This window comes from Furipterus horrens, unplaced genomic scaffold, assembly GCF_987537825.1.
Source record: "Furipterus horrens unplaced genomic scaffold, mFurHor1.1.pri manual_scaffold_1, whole genome shotgun sequence".
Classification (NCBI taxonomy): Eukaryota; Metazoa; Chordata; class Mammalia; order Chiroptera; family Furipteridae; genus Furipterus; species Furipterus horrens.
In genome coordinates this window covers 140,450,386-140,475,968 of record NW_028327171.1, presented here as the reverse complement: position 1 = coordinate 140,475,968, position 25,583 = coordinate 140,450,386, and the positions used below count along the sequence as shown (strand labels likewise).

Genomic DNA, 25,583 nt, shown 5'->3' with positions numbered 1-25,583 from the left:
TCTGACTCTCCTAACATTTCCCTTTACCTGTCCAAGGTTAAGTCTCCCCTATTTCATACTCTGTGTCATGGTTTTGCATATCATGGTGCATAGATGCTTACATACCATCATGTGCTTGGCTTCAAGGATAGCTTTTCTTTTCTTTTTGATATTGGTAGCCTAAAATACCTTGAAAGCATATGAGTTTTGCTCCTAAAGCTTTTCAATGATTGCATATTAATGGAATGCTGAGGAGATATGAAGGCCCATGCTGTGCCTCAGCAACCTAACCAACTTACCAGGACCCAATCACCCCTTTCCTGAACCTGTCAATTACAGCAAAGTTGGTGCATATCATCTCCCAAAGCAATCATTGCATGTGAAGTAAAGCCCCAAAACCCTGTGAAATTAATTTTTCTAAAGAGTGGTAAGCATATTTAAGGACTTCTTGAAAATAAAAGCATCGTTTAAGTGATGCCTAACATCTCTTCCACACACCAGTCTCCATGGCATGACATCCATTGTCTTAATTATAAAACCTCATTTACGCATTGTAGAGAGCATCTTACTTTTGGACATACTGCACCAAGTTTCTTTAAGAGAGACTCCTCCTTTATTGACCTCATTTCAAGTGCCTTGGATGGGACTCTACCTCTACTCTACCTTCAAGTCTGGAGCATGTTGCCTACTTCTAAGCCAATCATCCCATTCCAATTCCTTAGTCATGATGGTTGATTCAGGGACCTTGGGAAAGGAGATTCCTGGTGAACTAGAAGCAAGGACCTAGAGATACTGTGACCATTTTACTACTGTGTGAAACCTGAAAAAGAAGCTAACATGGAGAAGAGCAGAGCTTAGAAATCAAGAGAGACCAGGTCCTGATGAGGCAGGTTAAGCTTCAAGAATGTAATCATGCTGGAATTTTGATCATTTTCTAAATTTTTCAATTACATGAAAAAAATCTTTTTGTTTGTTTAAGACAATTTGGATTGCTTTTATGTCCCTTGAAGTAAAAAAGTCCTCATTAACTTGTACTTTTCATTTACTATTCTCTTTCCTTAACAGTGCTGAGTTTATCAACTGCTGCATTCTCAACAGCAAATATATCAACAATAAAAATATAGAAAATTTCCCGTATATGTCAATAAGTGAAAAACTCAATATTTCATGATAGTCCCCAGTGAAGGGGACTATATTTTAGCTGATATAAGGAGTGGGCTAAGAGCCTATTGAAAGTCAAGAGACAAACTGCATATTGAAATCTGGTGTAGAGAGTGGACTTTAATCTATTGTTTTCAGGGTCTGTCTTACCTGACACCCAGGGAGCAATTTAGTTAGGGAATAAAATTGAGCTAGTCTTGGTAAAATTGTTAAGCAAAATGTGGCTTTTTTCTCTAACTCATTGTTAGAGTCAAGGCTTTTTTGCTCTTAAGCTTCTTAGGACTCTTTCTGAGTTCTTCATTGTTTATCATATAGTCCTCCCTTTCCTGACGCTCCAAAAATGTCCTGTTCTTTGCTGTATTTTCTTGGAGGAATGCTAGGTTATGTGCTAACCTGCCTGATATACAATTTTTTGTTCATGATATTTCCTTAATGTGTAAACCTCATATATTTACATTCCTGTAGTCAAATTTTATTAATCCAATACCATAATCCAGAAAAAAAATATGTGGCATGCATAATGAGGATCTTAAAAAAATAACTCTTATACAATGCATCCCTAATGGATGGCAGAACATGTTCTCTGACTTAGTATAGTTCTTAACACAAACATCTAATCAGCCTCTAACAATCAACTGTACTTAGTATAAGGGGTGAAATTATTTGCCTTCCTGTCTTAGCCAGATAAATTGATTTTATAATTGTGGCATTTCGGGCATAGTAAAAGGATGGGTGGGAAATCATTTTGCATATGAAGCATATCCTTTATTGGCACATAAGCATCCACCTACACTGCCATTAAGTCAGGTTAGTACATGAGTATTTTAAACATAGTTTAAAAAGAGATATGATTTGGGTGTTACTGAACAGTGCTTTTTATATTGTCATTTGAATATGGATGTATTCAGTGACCTAAGTGAGTTTATATTACACCTCCTCCAGTTTAGATTATTTATAAGATAATTTTTTGTAAAAATAACACATTCCATCTAGAGATAGCTAAATCAAATACTTCAGTCCCTGCTTCCTTTTTCTTCCCCCTTGCCCCCATAATAAGACTATTCATATGGAAAACAAAATACAGGCACTATTAGAACAGTATCATCTCTTATTTACTTCACAAAACAGAATACAATATGGGTTGCTGAGAAACACAAACGAACTGTAATCCTCATCAGGTTTGGAAATAATGGATTCAGGCTAACATTTCCAGAAGAAATATGAAGGCAGTATTCTAAATTTCCTATTCTTTCCCAAATGAGTTTGCACAAAATGTGTCGCTAAGAAGAGTAATGTGCACATCACAGAGTGAAATTTCCCACTTGCAAAATGAAAATGAAAAGTCTGCATTTTAGGATGGCGTATTTAAACACATGCACCATGCTGTTTGTACAGTAGGGAAAAGAAAGCTCCCCCTACTGGAGCATAACAGAGCCTCATTGCTTTCCTGCACCCCGTGACTCCATCATATGCAGAAAGACACAGAAACGTACAGTCTTCCCATTATCCTGCACAGAATCCTAGTTCTTTCATCGAAACGTTACATTCCCCACATTTCAGTTAATTAAAGGACAGCTGGGCGTTTTGTTACAACACCAGTCTCAGATCTGTCTGGTTGAAATGGGGCATGTAAAAGGTTTCGATCCCAAAGACACTTTCACCTGAGATAAATGGTTTAAAAATTCATGCTTTTGATGAAGAAACTTGAAAAAGAAATAAAAAAATGATTGTTAAAGTATGTACATATGTGTGCTTGTGTTTAGAGAGAGAAACATCTAGGCGCACTCTGTACACAGTTTAAAGTTATGTTTATTTACTTATTTATTTATATGTGTGTGTGTGTGTGTAGGAAGAAATGAAAAAAGGATTCATGTGATAGGTGAGTACTTATTAATGGTTGGGTATTAGCATTTATTGGTAAATCTCTAGTTATATCAACTTAATATATATCTATTTCACTCTGTAAGCACAAAAAGCTAATGTAAACTTGAGAGGTTTAGAGGTATAGCCAAACTAAAGATAAAAACAATTTTTCCCATGAAAATATATGAGATAACATATTTTATCAAGTGGGCAAAGGGTTTATGCTGAAAAGAATTCTTTTTTTTTTTTTTTAACTATAAGAGAAAGTTTATTTAGAAAGTCACAGAGGTAGATTTAAGTGGTAGAAGAAATGGGCCCAGGAAACAGGCTACAGGGGCAAAAGAAAAATAAGTGAAAAGAATTATAATGAAAAATTCTCTCAAAAGATTTTTTGAGTTTTCTAGTTGAAGCTCTTGCTGTCTACAGAAACATATCTACAGTTAACTAAAGTTGAAGATATTTATTTCTGCCAATTCCAGTAGGACGAAGGCATGGCCAAGGGGACATTAAGCATGCTCCCCAATGTCTTGATACTTTTAGTGTTATTGACATGAGACACTTTGGGGATGCTTCCCTCTTATCATGCTCAGGTGAGCAGCCTTTATTGATAGAGAGACAATATACAATGGCAACAATTCTTGCTTTTGAAACAGGTTCAATTACAGTTCATCATTTTCAAGACAAGGCCCATATTTTCATTCCTTTTCTTTTTTTGATATAAAATCTGGGGATCGTGACTCATTCAGAATGAGCAAATAAATAACATACTTGAATGGGGTTCTCTGTCCTATTGGACTAAGCAAATGGCCTGCTTCTAAAGCAGCTTTAGGTTCTCAACAATAAAGCAGGTCTCTAGGCCCTAGGCAATCAAAACTTGGTGAGTAAGTTTACCACTTTTTAGAAATCTGAGGCATTACACTCACATTGCTCTGAAAACCACACTGATTGGATTTTGACCAGCTGATTCCAAACTCCAGGGGGTGTGTTTGTGCGAGGGGTGTGTCAGTGTCCACCGCTAAACCAGTAGAGATTGTGCATAGAAGATGATCTTTGCTTCTTTTCTTGTCTTCTTTAATAGGTGCATGTGCAACTATTTTCAGGAAAAAGTGTTTTGGTATGGCCATATAGTTCATAAACTATTCTTGGTTAGAACTTTCACTTTTATGAATATTTTAAAGAAAATAACATAAATAGTCGCAGATTGAAAGTAATCCAGACATTTTCTCCTCTCATACCTGATTTTATTAGAAATAAAATATAAAAGATGCAACTTTTTCTAGAAGTGGACAAACATGATTATGATCTGCAGTGAATGAGGGGAATATATAAATCAGATCTGTTACTCCTTTACAACAACTCGAACTGGTTTACCTCTTGTAAAGGAAGAGTGTACCTCTAAACCCACTACACTAGGTATGTTGAAACCCATAAAATTTCCAATTACTGCTTCAGAATTTATTGTGCACATATGGAAAATAATACTTGTAAAACAGAAAGGGGTTTGTGCCTTGTGCTGTCAATACTGTGAAGAATGGGGTGATTATAAAGCAAATTAACAATACTTTTAAATGTGCATTCACTTATCTTTCCAATTAAATCCTTGTTAAACAACTGCACCGACAGTAATGGCGCTTCTGCAAAGCACTGATCAAGACAGTTTTATTGTAATTTTTACTCTGTAACAATTAATCAAGTGGGCATTTTCTTTATTATTAAATTATTTAGTTAATAAATATTCTCAATTGGCTAACATATTTGTAGTTTACATGTTAGTTTTGATTTTCTTACAGTGGAACATATTTGGGAGCACTTCCATTTTCAAGCATAGGGACCATTAAAAAACGTGGTTTTATAAATTTATTTTCTCTAGAAGAACAACAGTGAACAAGAGAAGTCCTTGAAACTTTAAACCATTCAAAAACCTTATTTCAACCATTCTATTTTGAAAAGGATGCAAACACATTGCTTTTAGCAGATAAGAAATGAGAGATTTTGCTTTAAGGCATTTTCTGTTGGGGTAAGCATTAAAATTAGCATTTTAAAGTTCATTAATACCAGTTACAGAGTTTTAAGTAAGGAAGCTGCATTACAGTTAACATTTCCCTTTCTTATCCCAGTGAAGTACCTGACTATTCTTTCTTTTATGAACACACAAGGTGCTGTAATTTAAGAAATGGATGTGAAGATATCTAGAATTATTTTTTCCATTTTTGAATTTGCATTTTTGTAATTTGGAGATTTGAATTTATTTAGCTAGTGTACTTTACTGTTAAAGTGCTTTAAATGGCTCTTACAAGGCCTTTCATGTTTCAGTTATACTTTGTATCTTTTAAAAATGTTTAATTAAGAGGGATTCTTAGGAAACTAGATTAGTAATGAAGGCAGTGAACTCAGAAATTACACTTGTCTTTAAGATTCAGTAGGGCTTACATTAATTCAGAATTAAGCATAAACATATGAGAGAGACAACATTTTTTGAGCCATAAAAAATTTTCAGGCAGGGCTAGCTTTATAGTTGTCTAAGTGGTGAGGTTAGTCAACATAACTTGTTGAAAATGTCATGTGGGGTAACTTGATATCCTCACTATTGGCCTGATTATTAGAGGCCCCTTACATTATGGCTTCCAGGGAGTAGTGAAGAGCCTGAACTAGCGTACTCAGATGAACAGATTGTCACCTTGGACAATCTAAGTAGAATCTTGGCAGATGGGGTTGATAAAGTTCAGTAGAGGGTAAGGGAAAAGGGAGATGTAGAGAAGGAATTGAGAAGATGGGTGCTTTAGGCATGAATAAGGAAAAATTAAATTCATTAAGTTTCAATATCCTGGATGTGTCAGGAATGAGGGGTGACCTGAAGGTACCCTTAGCCCCTCTACCCTTTGACTGATGATCAACCCCAGTTTCAAGTCAGGTATGTCTCTGGGGATAGAGGTGTAATGTTGACACCAAGGCATACATTTCTCCTGGCTGAGTATCTGGCAGCCATAAATAGGAGGTTCTGACAGGTGCAGCTTTATTGAGGAGCTATAAGGTTCTTGGCACATGATGAGCATAATGGGGAACCCAGAGGTAACTATGAAGTATGTCTTATCCTCCGGCATCTAACAGTCAGGAAAGGGAAAGATGTGATATGAAACAGACTAAAACCAGTACTGAACTGTATACAAAATACTATGGGAACACAGTGGAACAGAAGCTAATCCCGATTGAGATTTATTCTAGCAATCATGAGATTTGTCTTAAGGAGGTGAGTTTACCAGTCAGCAAAACCAAAGGTGATTTGTCTCTTACTCAGAAAAAGAGATATGTTGCTCCTTTCATTGGGACCAATCAAATAATAATATACATGCATACTCCAGCCCCTGTGGCTATGGGACATTGAATCCAAACATCTTAAGCAGAGAAAAGAGAGTGAGTCCCTTATGGCTGTCAGACACAGATGAACAAGAAAGGAGAACAGGACACTCACTAAGGAGAAATGTAGCAGGGAATGAGGAGGCCACAAAGAGACAATGTGAAGAAATGTCAAAGATGAGGAGATGAAGAAACAGCAAAAAAGACTGCTATTTAAGCAAAATTATTTCACTGGGCCTTTTAGAATCTCACAGACATTATGTTAAGTAGATCACTAGACACCTTGCTCTCCCCGAGAGCCTCTGCAATGGAAACCAGGCACTAGAAGGCTAGAGCTGGGCTTCAAATCTAGGCAGTCTTTAGATTCCCAGGATACACACAGTGCCTTCTTGAAATATCAACTGCATGAACAAATGTGACTTTCAGCAATTCACTTAATCTCTTAGGGGGGTTTTGTTTGTCTATGAAGTAAAAGCTTTCTTGTAAAGATCTAGTGAGACAGCATTTAAAAGTCCTTCACAGAACTCAAGTACTGACATTCTGCTGGAATATTCTGAGTAGTATATGCCATTCTCTTAAAGAGGATTTACCTAATTCTTTCAAACTAAATATTTCTCTTTTCTTATTTTAAAAGAAATATGTAGTCATTTTAGGAGCTTAGGAAACTGTTTGAAAAAAAAAAGACAATAAAAATCAGCATGCATCTCTTGCCATTGTTTCTGAAATGGACTTCAGCAATACACGGCAAAACAGTCCATTTTTAGACTAATCTTTAGCATGTGCAAAATGCCTCACCTTCTTTTTAAAGAAATGGCTCAACCCCGGGCCTAATCAATAAATAAATTAAAATGTGTAGAATTAAAAGATATTCTTCGAGGTGAAGTAGGACAGACAGACTTAAAAATATGAGCTCTGCCCTGGCTGCAGTGGCTCAGTGGATTGAGCACCAGCCTGCAAATCAAAGGGTCACCAGTTCGATTTCCAGTCAGGGCACATGTCTTGGTTGCAGGCCAGGTCCCCAATTGGGGATGTGCGAGAGGCAACCACACACTGATGTTTCTTTCCCTCTCTTTGTTCCTCCCTCCCTCTCTTTCTAAAGACAAATAAGTAAATAAATAAATAAATAAAATCTTAAAAAGAAAAAAGATATGAGCTCTACTCCTAGTATTCAGTATATTGAAGAGATAAGCTATGCACATAATTTTTGCTAATGATATATGAAAATATATAAATTATGAGATCATTGTATATTGAGTAGCTAAAACAGCTAGCATAAGATTGAAAGGGAGCAGTGATTTCTGTGGGTTGGGGTGATCCAGGAAAAATCTGAATTAAGTTTAAATAATCCAAGGGGGACATGGAATTAGCTTTTTATCAAGTATTCTTTACTGTAGAAACCATATACCTCGTGATATTATGGTAGATGGTTGTGAAAGACTTGTTTCAATATAAGTCCCATTTCTACATGGTGTAGCCTTTTCCAACATAATTAGTTTTATTATCTCATGTGATTGACTTATACCGAGAGAACAGGTAGTTTTGCTTTAAAGATAAAAAATTTCCCTGAAAAGATTATGTGACTCAGGCAAGAAGACATAGCTAGTAAGAGGTGATATGGAAATTGACCCAGACAGGTTTTCTAACACTTGGGCCAGTGTTCTCATTGCGCCTTGTTGCCTAAAGGAAAAGATTCAAAAAGTACATGGAAAATGAGACAAATTGGAATATGGAGTTTAACTCAATAAATCAGTCATCATTACTATATCTTGACTGAACTACTGTAACAACCTGCTAACTGTTCCCTTATTTCTGCTTTTGTCATATACAATTCATTTTTCTCATAAAAGCCAGCATGATTAAAAGAAATCATATCAGATTATTTCCTGATTACCATCCCTCTCCAGCACAGAGACTTAGAAAGAAAGACAAAACTTCTTATCTTGATTTATGAGAGCCTTGCTGGGCTGGCTTTACCTGCTCTGACCACTGTGCCCTGATCTCACAGAAACCTTCCTTCCCTGCCACAGTGTCCCTCTTCCTTCTCTGTCTCACCCCACATCTCCTTCCTATCAGGGCAAGTCACTATTCAAATGGCTCCTCCTCAAAGAGATCTTCTCAGATAATCCAATCTAAGGACTGTCCCTCTCAGCCCCATCTCTATCATGGTACTATATTATCTTGATTCTTGATATGTCCTGTAAGCATGCTGTTCATTTGTTTATTATCTCTCTCCTGACACTAAAGTGAACACTTCACCACAGCCTGATTCCCCTAGGCTCTTCCCAGTACCTAGAACAGAGCCTGGCACAGAGGAGTTTTCAACAACTATTTTAAAATGACGAAATTCTTAATTCAATTTTTCCTTAGGAAAACTAAATCTTTATTTTAGTCCTAAAACAGATTTTCTTGACTCTTCTCAAATACTCTGCAGTTTGTATTTCTTTATTTGAGCCATGGCAAGACCAGGTAAGTCACTTTAATTTGATCCAGAGTTGTCCTTTGGCAGATTGAAATGGAGATGGCAGGACCTCGGCAATAAGCAGTGTCACTGAGAGAGACTGCACTCTGGAAACTCACAGAAGCAGGTGACAGTCCTGACTGTGGTCATAGTACCACCTGGGTTGAGAGTCATTCATTGCTGAGGTAGCCTTTCTTGGCCCAGTGGACCGGGATGTTAGGACTGGCTCTGGTATTCCAGCCTAACAGCTGCCTCCTCTTTTTGCCAAGTCTCTCCTATGTGGTCCAGCTGGACAGTCAATCATGCCATCAGGTGAGGGTGGGAGGTAGGAGCTGGGAGAGGTATATGGTTCATGGGACTGGCTGGACAATGTCTAAAGATTTTCTTTCTTGTAGCTAAATATTTTTTCTGGTCCAACATTATTCAACAATTCACTTATTTAATTTGTTCATATATCAATAAATATTTCTTTAAAGGTTGTCATGTGCCAGGTGCAATAAGAACTGAGGATATTCAGGTGACCAAAACAGGCAAGGTCTTGCTCATACGGGGGCTATAGTGTAGGGAGGAAGGCAGGTACTGAAGCAACAAAAGAAGCAAGACAGATTCAGAAAATGTGTGTTCTGAAGAAAAAAAAACAAGATATTGAGACAGGAACAAAATGGAACTGAGAGATGAGCTCCATAAAATAAAATTTTGGCTTTTACATCATTCTTTCATTGACAGACATCCAAAGAGCTCTTACTATGTGCCAGGTAACACGCAGGATGTTGGAAATGCAGTAGTGAATACAATAAATGACATTCTCATTAACATAGAGCTTATATTTCCATGGGTATTCCAGTCCAACAACCAAGAAGACTGATGACTTACGAAATGTAAATTAGTGAGACAATACCAGGATCCACAGGCCCCCCAGGTTCTTCTTCCTAGCTCATCACATATCTTTCTCATCTCATTATTTTTCAACCACCTGGACTAACTTTCTTTATCAGACACATCAAGCTCATTTTCTTCTCAGGGCTTTGGCTTTGCTCCAGTCTACCTGATATGCACTTTCTTCAGATCCTCATATGACTCACTTTTCTGAACATTCAAGTCACCTTCTTAGCAAGGCCTCCCTTGACTAACACATCTGAAACATGCTCCGCCCTTCATATCCAGTCTGTCTCCAATGTGCTGGATCCTTAGAGAGGAGGGGAGCTGATAGTAATACCACTCCTTCTCCAGTGGGCCCATGAATGTGAGGATATAAAAAAAATGGGATCTAAAGTTTGTGTGACTTGAAGTCATTTATATTTTCATTTGAGCATTGCTTCAGCCCTTACATTTGTAAACTTTGGACATTTATATTTAGGGTGTGCATGGGAACTTAAAAATATTCCTTCTTGACCTTGTACTATTATTACTTTTCCTTTGAAGAAGTAGCTTTGAGGTGATGGAATACATATTTTTTTCCATAGCATACTTTTTTAGGAAATACTTTGAAACTACATGGAGCATTTTGGAAAAAAGGTGTTATATAAATATATGTGGGTCACTAAAGATGTAGTTACCAGCAACAGGGACTTCCTATGCATAAACAAAACAAAACATATTTCAAAATTCAGTGTATGGAGTTAATAAGAGGAATATAGTTTCATTACTATTTATTTACTTTTGCTTTTCTCTCTACCTAGTCATTCTCAACATTCTAGAGAGCCAAGATGGCAAGCCAGGTTTGCCGCTCCTCTTAATATCATGGTTGACTTGTCCACTGCTAATACCACATTTTGTTGAATAGTAGGTCATCTCCCCTTACGCTTTGTCTGATGGAAGAGGAGAATGAGGATATAAGATTCTCTACCCATGATTCTTCAATATAAAATTAAGCACTAATTTATAGTGTCTGAAAGAAAATATAATGTAAAATATAGCTTGAGTTTTCTTTACTGAAACACCCAGACATGGCACCTAACACAAGCTACCGATAAGACTATTTATTTTTATTTTTAAATATATTTTATTGATTATGCTATTACAGTTGTCCAAATCCCCCCCTCCCATTTCCCCCCTTTGCCTGGTACCTCCCTTCCTTCCAGGAATCCCCTCTTTCAGTTCATGTCCATGGGTTGTGCATATAAATTCTTTGACTTCTCCATTTCCTATACTGTTTTTAACATCCCTTTATCTGTTATGTACCTACAAATTATGCTACTTAATCCCTTTACCTTTTTCCTCATTCTCCCACTTCTCTCTTCCAGCTGATAACCCTCCAAATGATCTTCATATCTATGATTCTGTTCCTGTTCTGCTTGTTTGCTTAGTTTGCTTTTTTAGATTCATTTGTTGATAGTTGTGAATCTATTGCCATTTTAATGTTCACAGATTTGATCTTCTCATTTCTTTAACATTTCATGTAATAATGGTTTGGTGAACTTCTTAAGCTTTACCTTGTCTGGGAAGCATTTTATCTGCTTTTCCATTCTAAATGATAGCTTTGTTGGATAGAGTAATCTAGGTTGTAGGTCCTTGCTTTTCATCTCTTTGAGTATGTCTTCTCAGTCCCTTATAGCCTGCAAAGTTTCTTTTGAGAAATCATCTAACAGTCTTATAGGAACTCCTTTGTAGGTAACTCTGCTTTTCTCTTGCTGCTTTTAAGATTCTCTCTTCGTCTTTAACCTTTGGCATTTTAATTATGATGATCTTGGTGTGGTCTTCTTTGGGTCCAACTTGTTTGGGACTCTCTGTGCTTTCTGGACGTTTATGTCTATTTCATTCACTAAATTAAGGAAATTTTCTTTCATTATTTTTTCAAGTAAGTTTTCAACTTCTTGTTCATCCTCTTCCCCTTATTGCACCCTTATTATTTGGATTTCGGTATGTTTAAAGTTGTTTCAGAGGTTCTTAAGCCTATCTTTTTTTCAGAATTATTTTTTCTTCCTGTTGTTCTGACTAAATGCTTTTTCCTTCCTTGTGTTCCAAACTGTTGATTTGATTTTCAGCTTCATCTTCTCCTACCTTGGTTCCCTATAGATTTTTCTTTATTGCACTTAGTGTAAGCTTCATTTCTTCTCTTATGTTTTTGTCATACTCAATGAGTTCTTTGAGTATCCTGATCACCAACGTTTTGAACTCTGCATTTGATAGGTTGGCTATCTCCATTTCATTTAGTTTTTTTCCTGAAGTTTTGTTCTGTTCTTTCATTTGAGCCACATTTCTTTGTCTCCTCAGCAGCCTCCCTGTGTTTGTTTCTGTGTATTAGGTAGAGCTTCTTTGACACCCTCTAAAAGCAACCTGTAAATTGTGTGGAGCAGAGCCTTAGGTATCTGCCAGGTCAGGACAACATGCTTCAACACTTTGTGGCTCTGTGTAGTGGGAGGACTTGGAGTGGGTACAATGCTGTTGGCTGACTTCTGGAAGTTTGCCTGGTACTTGCCCCATTTCCAGTCACTTTACCCACTTCTTGTATGCAACTGGCACCCTTCCATCTGTTGCCCAGGTGGCAGGTTCAGGAGTAGGTGGGTTTGCATACATTCTAAATATGTGTGGGTCCTTTAAGCAAACTCTTCTGAAAATCTGGCAGTTTCTTCCACTGCCCCAACCCTCACTGGTTTTTACAGCCAAAAGTTATGGGGACTTATCTTCCTGACACTGGAACCCTGGGCTATGAGGCCTGGCCTGGGGCTAGGAGCACTTGCTCCCAAGGTATCCTTCTCAATTTTTATCCACCACATGTGAATGTGGGACCACCTATTCCACCACCGCCACTGCCACCTCCCTGCACTATACTGCATCTCCGCAGCTCTCCACACATCTTCGCGACTCTGTCCCTCCTACCCATTTGAATGGATGTGGCTTATTTAAATTCTTGGTTGTTGGACTTCCATACAGCTCTATTTTATGATAGTTCTGGTTATTTGTTTTGAGAAATAGATGTAATTCTCTCTGTGGTTGCATGAGGAGGCAAAGTGTGTCTACCTATGTCTCCCTCTTGACTGCAAGTCATCATATTTTGTAAGAGAAAAATCTTTTCTTAGTTCATAGAGAATAGTGGGACTTCATATAGTGGGAATACAAAGATGAATCTAACTTTCTATTCTTGATAAATTTATGGGCAGTTAGGGCTATTTATTAAAAGAACACTTTTAAATGAGGTTCTCTTACATAAGGGTTACAAAGACTGGTATAATATTATAGTATAGTCGTCGTCGTCGGCAGCCGTCCGTCTCGAGAGACGATGGTGTAGCTTCTTAAGTGTCCATCTGCATCGCCGAGAATGGCTGTGCAGTCCGACTCGGGAGTGACATGGTATCTGTCTCCTCCCGTGTTGAATCGACATCTTGCGATGACGCTGAAGCTACAGAGCCTGGGCAGGGTGATATGGAGGGTCTGCTGTTGCCCATGCAGCAGACCCCCCCTCTCTTCGCAGCTGAAGGGTCCAAGGGAAAGACGGAGTCAATACAGCTTGGCTTCAGGTGCGCCGCAGGAGTTGCCGGTGTTGACTACAACGTCAAACCGCCTTAGGGACTCCGGCTCCGGATTTTCTGTCGGGGTTTACTCCCTTAGCCTTTCCCCTGAAGAGGTATGCCGCAAGGCAGCGGAGGTTTTTTGGAGTCAGAGTTTTCCTTCTCTGATGTACCCTGACTGGAAGATCGAACCAGCGACACTTAGCTCGCAGGCCGACGCTCAATCCACTGAGCTAAACCAGCCAGGGCATTATAGTATAGTATTATAAGGAAAACATAGTATTATAAGGAGAAGAAGAAAATGTCTCTCTGCCCTTTCCCTCGTGGTAAATTGAACCCAGCAACCAACAATATATTCTTTAGAGTAAATTTAAAATGAATTCAATGTCTGGCTTCAGAACATATTAATTTTGTGGCCTCAGAAAAGTTACTTAATCTTTTTGAGTCATGATTTTCTTGTGTGAATAACATAAATAATAAAGTATATATACCTTGCAAATTTTTATGAGAGTTAGAGATAACTCTAACTTTGTATACTTACAGTGTAGCAGATTCTCAGTTAAATGCTAGCCATCATTAGCATCAACATTATTTTGTTACATTTTAAAATATTATTTACTTAGTTTTGCTAGGAAATTCTAATGCAAAACATCTTTCCTTTTTTATGTATTCCAGAATCTACAACATTGGGAAAGAATTGCAGTTGTGAAAAATATGTCAATAATTTAAGTCATACTAATAACATACAAGTTACATCTGTGGCATTTTTTAGTTAAACTCAAATCATGACTCAGTTTATAAACATAGTCAACTACATCAATCAATAGTCAAAGAAGAAAACTCACATCATTAGAAAACTGGTTAATAAAAAAGGAATTCATAGTCTATTTCTGCTTTCCTCAAACAAAAATTTCATATGCTTTATGGCTTGTAGGTCATGTCCACACTAGACATTCAGAGTAAAACTAGCTGGGTATTGTGCAGAGGTTCCCAATTTTGGCTCTGCACTTGACTCAACTAGGAAATTTTTCTTTTAAATTACATATTTATAGTTCCAACCACAGACTTTTAACATCAGGTTTTCTATGATTGGGCTTCAAAATCGTTATTTTTGAAAAGCTCCACCACTTAATTCTTGTGGCAGACAGACTTGGGTTTATGCTTTGTAATCTCCAACCCTAAGGAATAAATAGGAACTGTGCCTTGCTTCTAACCATCAGAATGCACCAAAGATGATGAGCTGTAGTCTTTGTGATTATCTTACATAAGATTATAACTTCTGCTTTAGGTACTAGTCTCTCATCCTTGCTGCTTTGATGAAGCCAGCTGTCATGTTGTGAAATGGCCTATGGAGAACTCCACAAGGCCTTTGGCCAACAGCTGGTAATGTTGAGACCTTAAGTTCAACAACCCACAAGGAACTAAATCTTGCCAAAAATTATATGAGCTTGGAAGCAGACCTGTCCCCTGTCGAGCCTCCAGATGAGAAAATACCCATGGCCTTGATTGTAGCCAGAGGATTCAGCTAATCTGTTCCCAGATTTCTCACCCACAAAAACTGGGAGATAATAAATTGTGTTGCTATAAGCAGCTAAATTGGTGAGTATGCTGTTATGCAGCAGTAGATAGCCATTACAGTTTTGGGAGCCAGTGCTATACAGAGCATAGTTAGAGAAGAAGTAAGTTTGCTGTATTATCCCACAATTTTTAGTAACTACTCATTAATCTGATGGTGACAATGATTATTTATGATGGTGATGGATTTTTGTAAGTTTCTGTTGGGATCAGCAATTGCATAACTCAGGCTTATTTTACTTCTGGATGCAATGGCCAAATCTATATGAGAAAGCCACAACAAAATTAAGACCTAAAATTTTAGTAGACTTGCCCTCTCCAGTGATCATGGGACTATTTCTTGGAACATAGAATCACCCCAAAACCTATTAATAACATGAAACTAAATTTTTCTTTTGTGTCTTGGAACCCAGAAGTCATGAATTTGGCTAGTAATAAGATGAATCATTGAATGGCAAGGAGTCTCCAAAGCTTTCCTATAGTTGGTTTTTCTTCCTAGAAAAATAATCTTAATATTACCAAAGAAAATTTAGTCACGTGGAAGACAAACACCATACTTGATTATTAATATTAAGTATCATATTTATATTGAGAAAACTCAGTAATATTCACCTGATTTTATCTAAATATTTCCATCTTATTTAAAGTTAACACTAATTATCACTTGGTTAATTCAAACTTTTAAAAGTCCGCACATTTTCACTATTATTCCTATTCTGGAAATAAAGAGTCTGATTCAAAGGGGTTGTTAAAATTGTTTCTATTAGACTAATGAATACCTCAGAATCGAGATAAAGAGGCAGATCCATTGATTCTCACCCTGTACTTTCTCCTACTAGATGGTCTGCCTTTAATCATTTACCACACATTAGGTCAGGACTTATTGCTTAGTATGTGATACATTATAAAATACAATTTATAATAAATGTATGGTATAATTTTACGTTAAGTAGTTAGAATTTGTGTACTCTGGAGATTAGAAATATCATGAATTGTTATTAGACTGTTATGTAGAAACTAAAAATTGTATTAATGTGTATAAATGTGAAGAGTTCATTTCTTTTGATCTCTGTGTTCAGCATTATTTACTAATGACAATACATTTCCTTAAGCAGCTAAAAAGCAATACAAGTTTTGCCATCAGTGATCTTGGAGCTCTCTGACTCAATGTAACTGAAAAATGAGGTCTAAGAAAGTCTCCAAAGCCCTGAACAATGTTAGAGTCTGGTTCTTTTACGATCAAGTGATCTTCCAGCTATAATGGGAAAAATAAATCATTGTTAAAATATAATCTTGTCACATGGAAGTCAGAAAGGTGCAATATCCATGATTTGACTTATACAACTTACCAAAAAATCGCCCTGCAGAATGGGATAAAGACCAAATAACACAGTTAGTTTTGTTGCTGCTGTGGTTTATGGTGAGAGAGTAGGCTTAAGGAAATACATTGTTTTAAAAATAATTAGAGGGCAATACAAACACATTTAATAGAAAAAAATGACTGGACTTGATATGAAGGCTATTTTATAAGGCCAGAACTAGAAGTTTTGAAATCCTTTTCCAGATCTTTTTTCTGTTTCATCCAATTGCTTATTTCATGATAAAACGGTCAAGTATTCTTTTTTTCTTTCTTTCTTTCTTCCTTCCTTCCTTCCTTCCTTCCTTCCTTCCTTCCTTCCTTCCTTCCTTCCTTCCTTCCTTCCTTCCTTCCTTTCTTTTCTTTCTTTCTTTCTTTCTTTCTTTCTTTCTTTCTTTCTTTCTTTCTTTCTTTCTTTCTTTCTTTCTTTCTCTTTCTTTCTTCCTTTCCTTCTCTTTCTTTCTTTCTTTCTTTCTTTCTTTCTTTCTTTCTTTCTTTCTTTCTTTCTTTCTTTCTTTCTTTCTTTCTTTCTTTCTTTCTTTCTTTCTTTCTCTCTTCCTTCCTTCCTTCCTTCCTTCCTTCCTTCCTTCCTTCCTTCCTTCCTTCCTTCCTTTCTTTCTTTCCTTTTTAAATTCAATTTCTGATAATATGAAAAGCATAGGGATAGCCACTAAAGTTAGTGCTTTCCTTTGCTTTGTGGCATGAATCTATATAAAAGTATTTAGATATAGTTGATAATACAAAATTGCTTCTCTAATAGTTTATTTTCAATGTTGCTTATTCTTAGCATGTTCAAAATAAGCAAATTCATCTCTTAAAGCCAATGTTTAATGTAAATTATTATGCCAATGAGATCTGGGTGAATAAAAATATGCAAAGTGCAATGGCAAATTAATGGGGGAAAACCTCTTCCATTTAAAACAACACACATAATCATATGCGCTCACACATACACACACCCACACACCCAGTTAAGATTCTCGGCCATATAGATTTATGGCATTTAGATATTGGTGTGAAAAGTGAAGGAGGGTATCCTTAAAATCATTCTTTAATTTTTTTCTAAATATGAAGAACATGTCTAAAATTCTGATAAGAAGAAATTTCCTTCAGTTCTGAGAAATGCTTAGAGGGAATATATGTTAATTTACTAATGGCCGACTGCTGTTCTAGAAAATTCCCAGTCAGTTCTTCCTGCAAGGCATCAAGGTTCTCCCAACTGGCTCATGAGCTTGAGAAGCTTCATAGTTGATATTTTTTGAAGAAGATTCCAGTCTTGTTCACTTTTTAAAAGGTGAAAGAGAATGTCTAAGATATACCACAGAGAGTCTGAACTGAATTGAGAGTTGGGACGATAAGACTAAATGTTCAGCTCAAACCCAAGTGTTGACATAAGGAGGAGGGGGAATTCAGTTGGTGGGAGTCCTAAGGCCCACTGACGAAGGTTGTGTGGACAGTTATGCAGCATCCTTCATACTGAAACCTGTCCTTTGCAAAAGTACCCTCACACAATAAAATCATCAGGTCACAGATCATTCTGCAGAATCAACTCAGTGTCACAAGCTGATGGCAGGTTGACATCTAAGGTCATGGACCAGCTTTCTTTGGGGGATGCCCTCGGAGAGTGAGGAGTGGCATCAGCAGAATGTCACTGAGGGCTGTCACCAAATACACCAAACAGGGCAGAGCACTGCTTGCTCAGGCACCAACAGTCCAGTAAATTGAGAATCCTGATGCTTTTCTTGAAGGCTGCAAGGGAATATTGTGGTAAAGCAATTTTTGGTCCAAACACCTATCTAAAGCCCTATAGAGAACAGCAGTGCCAAGCTTATTCCTAACTTCATTACTCTGTATTTTCCTAGACATCTCTCTTTCTTGAATGGTTTTAGCCAAACTCCTGTGACATTGCTTGTCACTTACCAGTACCAGAAAGCAGGTATAAATAGAAAGTCACTAACAAGTGTTCATTAAAATACTGATCTGTACTTTTATAAGGAAGTAATCAACAATTAAGGAATGAAAAATGCCAAATCATGGCAATGGTTTTCTGCATAGGCTCTGAGTCAGAGAGACCTGGGATCTAGCTCCCTCACCTGCTATATGACCTTAGGAAATTATTTAATATCTCTGAACCTCAATTTCTTCATTTTTAAAATGGTAACAATAATAGTACCTGGTCTATATAATGGTAGAAAGGATTAAATTGAATTATATAAGAAAAGCAGTTAGTACAGCATTTGCCATATAATTATGAACATGTTAGCTACTTTTATACTAATAATTATTATTACCACCATTGCTAGTTAGAGTTTGGAATGCTTTTCAAAAGTGATCACTTTGAATTTAACTTGTATGCCATCTGATCTGGAAGTATAATAAGGGTATATACAATTCCTACCAATTTAGTGAGTCAAACAGAAAACCAAAACAAATTGAATCATTCAACTGGTGTATTTAGAATTGCTGATGATTAAAGCATTCAAGAAAGTTAGTGAAATACATAAATTGCAACTGAACTGTTCTTGAAAATCCCCCAAATCAGTTTTATTTGTCTAGCCTAATGCTGGGTAGGGCTTGTTCATTTTAAAGATGTATATTTAGAGCCTCCTAAAAAAGGAAACACTGTGGAATATGAGCATGGAACAGATAAAAGGTGTTAAAACAAAAAGGGTATACCAAAGTCATTCACCTTTCACTTTTATAATAAAAATAATTGCATCACATTCACATATTGCTTTATGCTTTTTATAGAATTATCATCACATGGCCACTTTATTTCACTGCACTCACACATACACATACAGAGGGGAGGTCACGGTGTACATCTTCAGCCTCCTTTTACCCTAGCACTGACTCTCTTCTAAGTCAGTTCTGCTGTCAGAGACCAGGTTATAAATGAAGAAGGAATGTATGGTGTTTGTGCCAAGGTTATGGGTCCACACCAAAAATTTTATTGAAAGGATAATCTGATTAGCAAAATTTGAGAGAAGCTGGTATATGCATTTCTTTTATCATCTAATTCAAAAAACTCCACCACACAACTTGGACAAAAGCACCAGTATCAAAGGTCCTAATGTAGCATAATTTGTGTTCAGTGTGTTGCATTCTGACAGTGCTATAAACCAGGAAGACAGTTTACTGACAATTCTGTGCTACCAGATACCAACTCAGGCCTCTGTCCAGCTTTATGTTGTCAACTCTTATGGAAACACAAGCAGCTACACAGCCTCAGAGGACGCTGAAGTTTGGATTGCAAAAGACGAGATGGACAGATTTCATGTTTTCATTGCAGATTTTCTTTTGCCTTTTCAAACTGCTGAGCATAATTTTTTTTAAGGCAGGAAATACAACTAGTGTTTGTTTCTACCATGGCTTATGTTTTGAGATTTCTTCTTTGTAGAAGAAATGTGTTGCCCAGCTGTCTAGAATTCCAATCAGGATATGGTTTCAGTATGAAATATATTGCAAGAGTAATTTTAGCTGGTTATAAGCAGAAATGAAAATAAGGCCGAGGTTATTTTATCCAATTTTTACCCACAGAAGGGGCAGTCTGGGTGAGTCTAATGGGCCAGTATGAGTAACTGAGGTAAAGTTTAGTTCTGTCCTCCCTCCCCCTGCCCCAGGAAGGAGAGTAATTGTGAAAGGCAAAGGTTCACATTAATGAGCAGGCAGAGCTGTGGAGAGTCTCAGTTACAGAGATTCTCAGAAATGAGTCATGTGGCTGCAGTCAACACGTAAAGGGGTGGCTCAACCCAAGCTGAACCGTTAGAGTTTAACGTTTCTCAGTAATACTCTTTCTATGTGCGACACACACATATTATTCAATAACTATTAATTAAGGATTCCCTCTATGGAGATCCAGGGATACTATTGGTTAATGGAGGAAGATTCAAGGATGATTTAGCTCTTACCTTATTAGGTGTATAGATTTGTGTAAGAGGAAGATAGTTCAACTGGTATCTTATTTTTTCATTCTAAGACTTTCAGATTTTAATGTTTGTAAAATATAATCACCGAGGAAATTTCATAATATTCCCTTCAAAAGATGGCATTATATCACTCGGTCTTGAAATAAATGAAATTTTAGAAGTTAGATGTGCATGTAGTACAGTGAATTCAACTACCCAGTGAAACAGGAAGCCAGGAGGGAATTATTTATAATCTGCGCCTTGGAGAATAAGGAGAAATTTACCAGGCAGGACTCTTGTGTGGGGGGAGGGAAAGAAAACTTAAGAGGTTATTGAAAGTAGAGTGAACAAGTATGCAAAGACATTAAGTACTACACCAGTATGTAAATATGGGAGAATAGTTAGAAATGAACTGTGTAGGAAATTCAGAGGATCTGAAGCTAACTAGAAGTTCAGTGTGAAGCCAGAGTATGAACACTTTGTATAAATTCTCCTGAAGACGGAGACACTGCTTACTATTTTTAAGTGAAAGGAAAACTCACAGGTATTAAACAACTACCATGAGTCTGTTATGTTACTAAGGGAATGCCACATGCTATCTCATTTACTTCTCACAAATGTTTCCAAGGCCTTTCCCACCCCCATGCTCCACCCCCATCTTCACTGATAAGAAACAGCACAGAGGGTTAGACAAAATACCAAGGACACATGTCTGATTTTAAACCTATGAACTACCTGTTCTAGTATCCTCATTTTTCTTTTTTTTTATTTTTAAGTTTTAATTCACAATCTTTTAAAAAACCTTATAAATATTTTATTACATTTCTACCACGAAACAATGAAAAAATTTCTCAATGTAGTCAAAATTTTCCTGTATTAGAAAAAGTATTACAAATTCTATGTATACCTATACATATTTGTTCTAAAGTAATACGATTGTATAACTTGCTTTTCCAATTCACAGTCTTTTTAAGAGAATTTTTAGGTTTACAGAAAAACTGAATTGAAAGCAAAGAGTTCCCATATGTCCCTTGTACTTGTCCCCTTACTTCCCCCAACCTTCTCCCAGTTTTCCTCATTAACATCATGCATGAGTGTGGTACACTTGTTACAACTTATTAGCGAATATTGATACTTTATTATTAACCGAGGTCCACAGTTTACATTAAGTTTCACTCTTGTACATTATATAGATTTTGGTAAACATAATGTCATGCACCCATCATTACAATCTCCTGTGCTCACCTATCATCTCTCCTTCCCTCAAATCCTCTGCTGCCACTGAACTTTTACTGTGGATAATTTTGTGTTTTCCAGATTGCCATACAGTTGGGATAATTTAGTATGAAGCTTTTTCAGACTGGTCTCTTTCACTTAGCAACAGATATTTAAGGTTCTTCCAAGTCTTTCTGTGGCTTGATAGCTCATTTATTTTTATCACTGAATAATATTCCATTATATTGATGTGCTTTGGGTTATCTACTCACATATTGAAAGTCTTCTTGGTTGCTTTCAAGTTTTACCAATTATAAATAAAGTTGCTGCAAAAATTTGTGTGCAGTTTTTTGTGTGGACATTAAGTTTTGAACTCATTTGGGTAAATACCAAGGAGTGCAATTGCTGTGTACTATGTTAAAAATATTCATACTACATACAAATATCAAAAACGTTTATTTTCATAAGAAACTGCCAAACTATCTTCCAAAGTGGCTGGCTGTACCATTTTGTATTTTTCCAGCAGTGAATGTGAGTTCCTGGTGCTCCACACACTTGCCAGCATTTGGAGTTGTCAGTGTTTCAGATTTTAGATATTCTAATAGCTGTGTAGTGGTATCATATTGCTGTTCTGATTTGTAATTCTTTAATAATATATATGCATTTTCTTATTTTTAATTCTTTTACTTATTATGTTATTTTTCTAACATCTGTGACTTTGACTTTTAAATTTTCTATCATTCATTTATTTATCAACATATTAAATATATATAATATGCCAATAACACTTTTAGAAGTTAGGTTTTCTTTCTTTTGCTCTTTTATTATTTTCTTCTCCATTTTTAGTTTGTCATATTCCTCTCATTATCTATTTCACATAAAATATTAGCTGGTCCCTTTCTCTATTCTATTTATCTTCCTGTAAACTATCTTTTACTTCTATAGCAATAACTATATTTCATTAACTTTCTCTTTCTCCTTTTAAAACTTTTATTATTATATGTTCACAATGCTTACAGCACAGAATATGAAATATTGGTAGATATGAAACTACTAAAAATGTTTGAAGTAAAGAAATCACTTACCTTGGTTGACGATAAATCTTAGTTTCTGTATTGTTGCCAGATTGCCACTAACTCGATATATTCCATCAACATCTAGACCTGAAAATAAAAGCCATATTTTATATTTGTTGATATGAAAACTGAGATGGTAAAAGAAAAATAATAATAAATATGGGAAGAAAGACAGTAGTAAATCACCATCAAATATCTCTCCTTTACAGATAAAATAACATTTCTATGTCCTAAACCAAGCAACCTTCAATATTTAGATCACAAAAGACTAGTCATTAAGTTCAGTGACAGTTAATGGTCAAAAAATTTGAGTCTAGTTGAAGCATAAAAGAGCAGAATGCAGCATGGGATTTCACAGTATAGTTCCCAAGGAAAATATAGGAATTAAATTAGGGGTGGAGTGTTGCAGGGAAGAAGAACCTTCATGTATTATTGCTTCTTCTTGGAAAGATAAAATAACCCAAGCTGTTTGTAAAGTATTCCTCCCTCTCTCCCTGCCTTCCTGTCCCTCTCCATTCCCCTCTTTGTCTCCCTTCTCTTGTCACTCTCTCTCTTCCCTCCCTCCCATTCCTATTCCATCCCATTCATGCCATTCCATCCCATTTCATCCCATCCCATCCCATCCCATCCTGTCCCATCCCATCCCATCCTGTCCCATCCCATCCACCTATCCTATTCCATTCCATTCTTGTTTTTCAGTATCATTATAGTATAATGTGTATTGGCTTGATTATTTCAAATTATAATATGAAATTTCTATTCCAGATGTACAATCAGTGTGATAATCTGTAGTGTATTACAGTTAATCCCTGGCTGGTTTGGCTCAGTGGATTGAGCGTCGGCCTGCGAGCTAAGTGTCGCTGGTTCGATCTTCCAGTCAGGGCACATCAGAGAAGGAAAACTCTGACTCCAAAAAACCTCCGCTGCCTTGCGGCATACCTCTTCAGGGGAAAGGCTAAGGGAGTAAACCCCGACAGAAAATCCGGAGCCGGAGTCCCTAAGGCGGTTCGACGTTGTAGTCAACACCGGCAACTCCTGCGGTGCACCTGAAGCCAAGCTGTATTGACTCTGTCTTTCCCTTGGACCCTTCAGCTGCGAAGAGAGGGGGGGTCTGCTGCATGGGCAACAGCAGACCCTCCATATCACCCTGCCCAGGCTCTGTAGCTTCAGCTTCACTGGAGAGGACACTCCAGCGTCATTGCAAGATGTCGATTCAACACGGGAGGAGACAGATACCCTGTCACTCCCGAGTCGGACTGCACAGCCATTCTCGGCGGTGCAGATAGACTTTTAAGAAGCTACACCATCATCTCTCAAGACGGACGGCTGCTGATGATTACAGTTAATGGGGTACTCTGTTATGGGAACAAAGAAATAAAAAGGAATCCTTGACAAAATGGTGAAATTAGTTTCAGATTATTTTAAAACTGATAATCTATAATTCAAAATAACTTATACTGGTGTTGGCTTTGGATAATCAACCACTTTTTTCTCACACATCTGTTACAGCATATAGTTATTTCCAATGTCAAATTATCAAAAAGGTGAAGAAACAGGGAAATGAAAAGAGAAACATTCAAATACTATCATAGTCAATTATACTCATATCAATAAAGATACTGATAATATAATATTAATTTCAGATGTATTTATTCCTTGATGTGTCTATGCCCTTAGAGAACCCAGGTGAGATTACCAGCCAATATAGAAGTCACCATGTCAGCAGTTTCTCTAAGGTGGTACAGCACCATGGTGGAACATTGTAATTTAAAATCATAAGTATTAAATAAATTGGTAGAAATTATTGTTATAGTGCGATAGAATAAAGGCTTTGTAAAGCTCTTTACTGACATGAAATGACCTTTTTATTGTTTATCATCTCTGCTTTTACATACTTTATTTTAGGAAATTTCTGTCATCATGAAAAATAGTTGGGTAGAATAACATAATGTAACACCGGTATTAATGGCACAATTAAAAATGATGATTATTTTTATTTTATTTCATTTAATTTTAGTTTATTATTATTTTTAAGCATTCATTATTTTTATAAGATTCTATCTTCTTATGGCAGTTTTAGGTTTTTAGCAACATTGATGGGGAAGTACAGAGATTTCTATTACACAAGCATAGCCTCTCCCATTATCAACATTCTCCACCAGAGTAACACATTTATTACAACTGGTGAACCTACATTGATACATCATTATCATTCAAAATCTATTGTTTACATCATGATTCAATCTCAGTGTACATTCTATAGTTTTGAACAAATGCATATGACATGTACCCACCATTATAGTACTATACAAAACATTTTCACTGTCTTAAAAGTTCTTCTGCCCCACATATTGATCTTCACAATGGTTGTTACTCTTCCACATAATAAACTGTAGAGTAACTTAGAATAGCTATTAGCAAATGTGTTAATTAGTGTGAGTTTTGTAGTTCTAGATTAATTCAATAATAAATTACCAAGTCTGTGTCCTTTCCTGAGAACTATGAATATATGAGGAATTGAAATAAGGTTGGACACTTATTATAGTTAAAATGTCTAAAACATATTCACTAACAAAATCAAATACATTCTTTTTTCCTTGTTGCATAATATAGCTCCATTAATCAAAAGTCACTCCAGTTGTTTGCTTTTAACTACACTATACATTTGACAACTTAAATGTGATAATCATCTTAATTAACATTTTCTAACATTTGATTCTTAGTTTTGTTATAGAACCATGTTGTTGTTTAATTTATGCACATATATCCAGAACTTTATAATTTGTTAACTATTTTTTCTTGCTTTATCATTAGGTGGTATTGGGTACTTTGTTTTAAATATAAATTTTAAATAATGCAATAGATTTAAAAAATATTAAAACTTATATATTTAAGTAAGTGTGTCCCTTTCAAAGTTTTCCTTGTTGGGATTATGCTTAATTTTTTGGAACATGTGGCCATAAAGAAAATACTTTGGAATTCTCTAAAATCACCTTTAGAGGCTCCATATTGTCTATAGAAAGAGCTCATGATGGCAAGTTTGGGGCCTTTCATAATAGTTTTTGATTTGGAAGTAGCCAAAGGCCATTCAGAACCATAACTGGTGAATAATGTCATATTTCTTGCCAATACAAATAAACAAAATTTGGCCAAATGAATGTGGTTCTGATTTTTTCCATGAATTATCAG

The 25,583-nt window shown here is 36.4% G+C and overlaps 1 protein-coding gene across 1 annotated transcript in view; it reads right to left on the bottom strand.

The window, feature by feature from the left end:
- Window positions 1–25,583, bottom strand: part of ARHGAP15 (Rho GTPase activating protein 15) — a 643,467-nt gene that overhangs the window by 185,494 nt on the left and 432,390 nt on the right. The window contains exon 11 of the mRNA XM_090267320.1: window positions 22,404–22,481. Within this exon, the coding sequence (XP_090123446.1) occupies window positions 22,404–22,481 (78 nt within the window). The remainder of the gene's footprint in view (window positions 1–22,403; window positions 22,482–25,583) is intronic.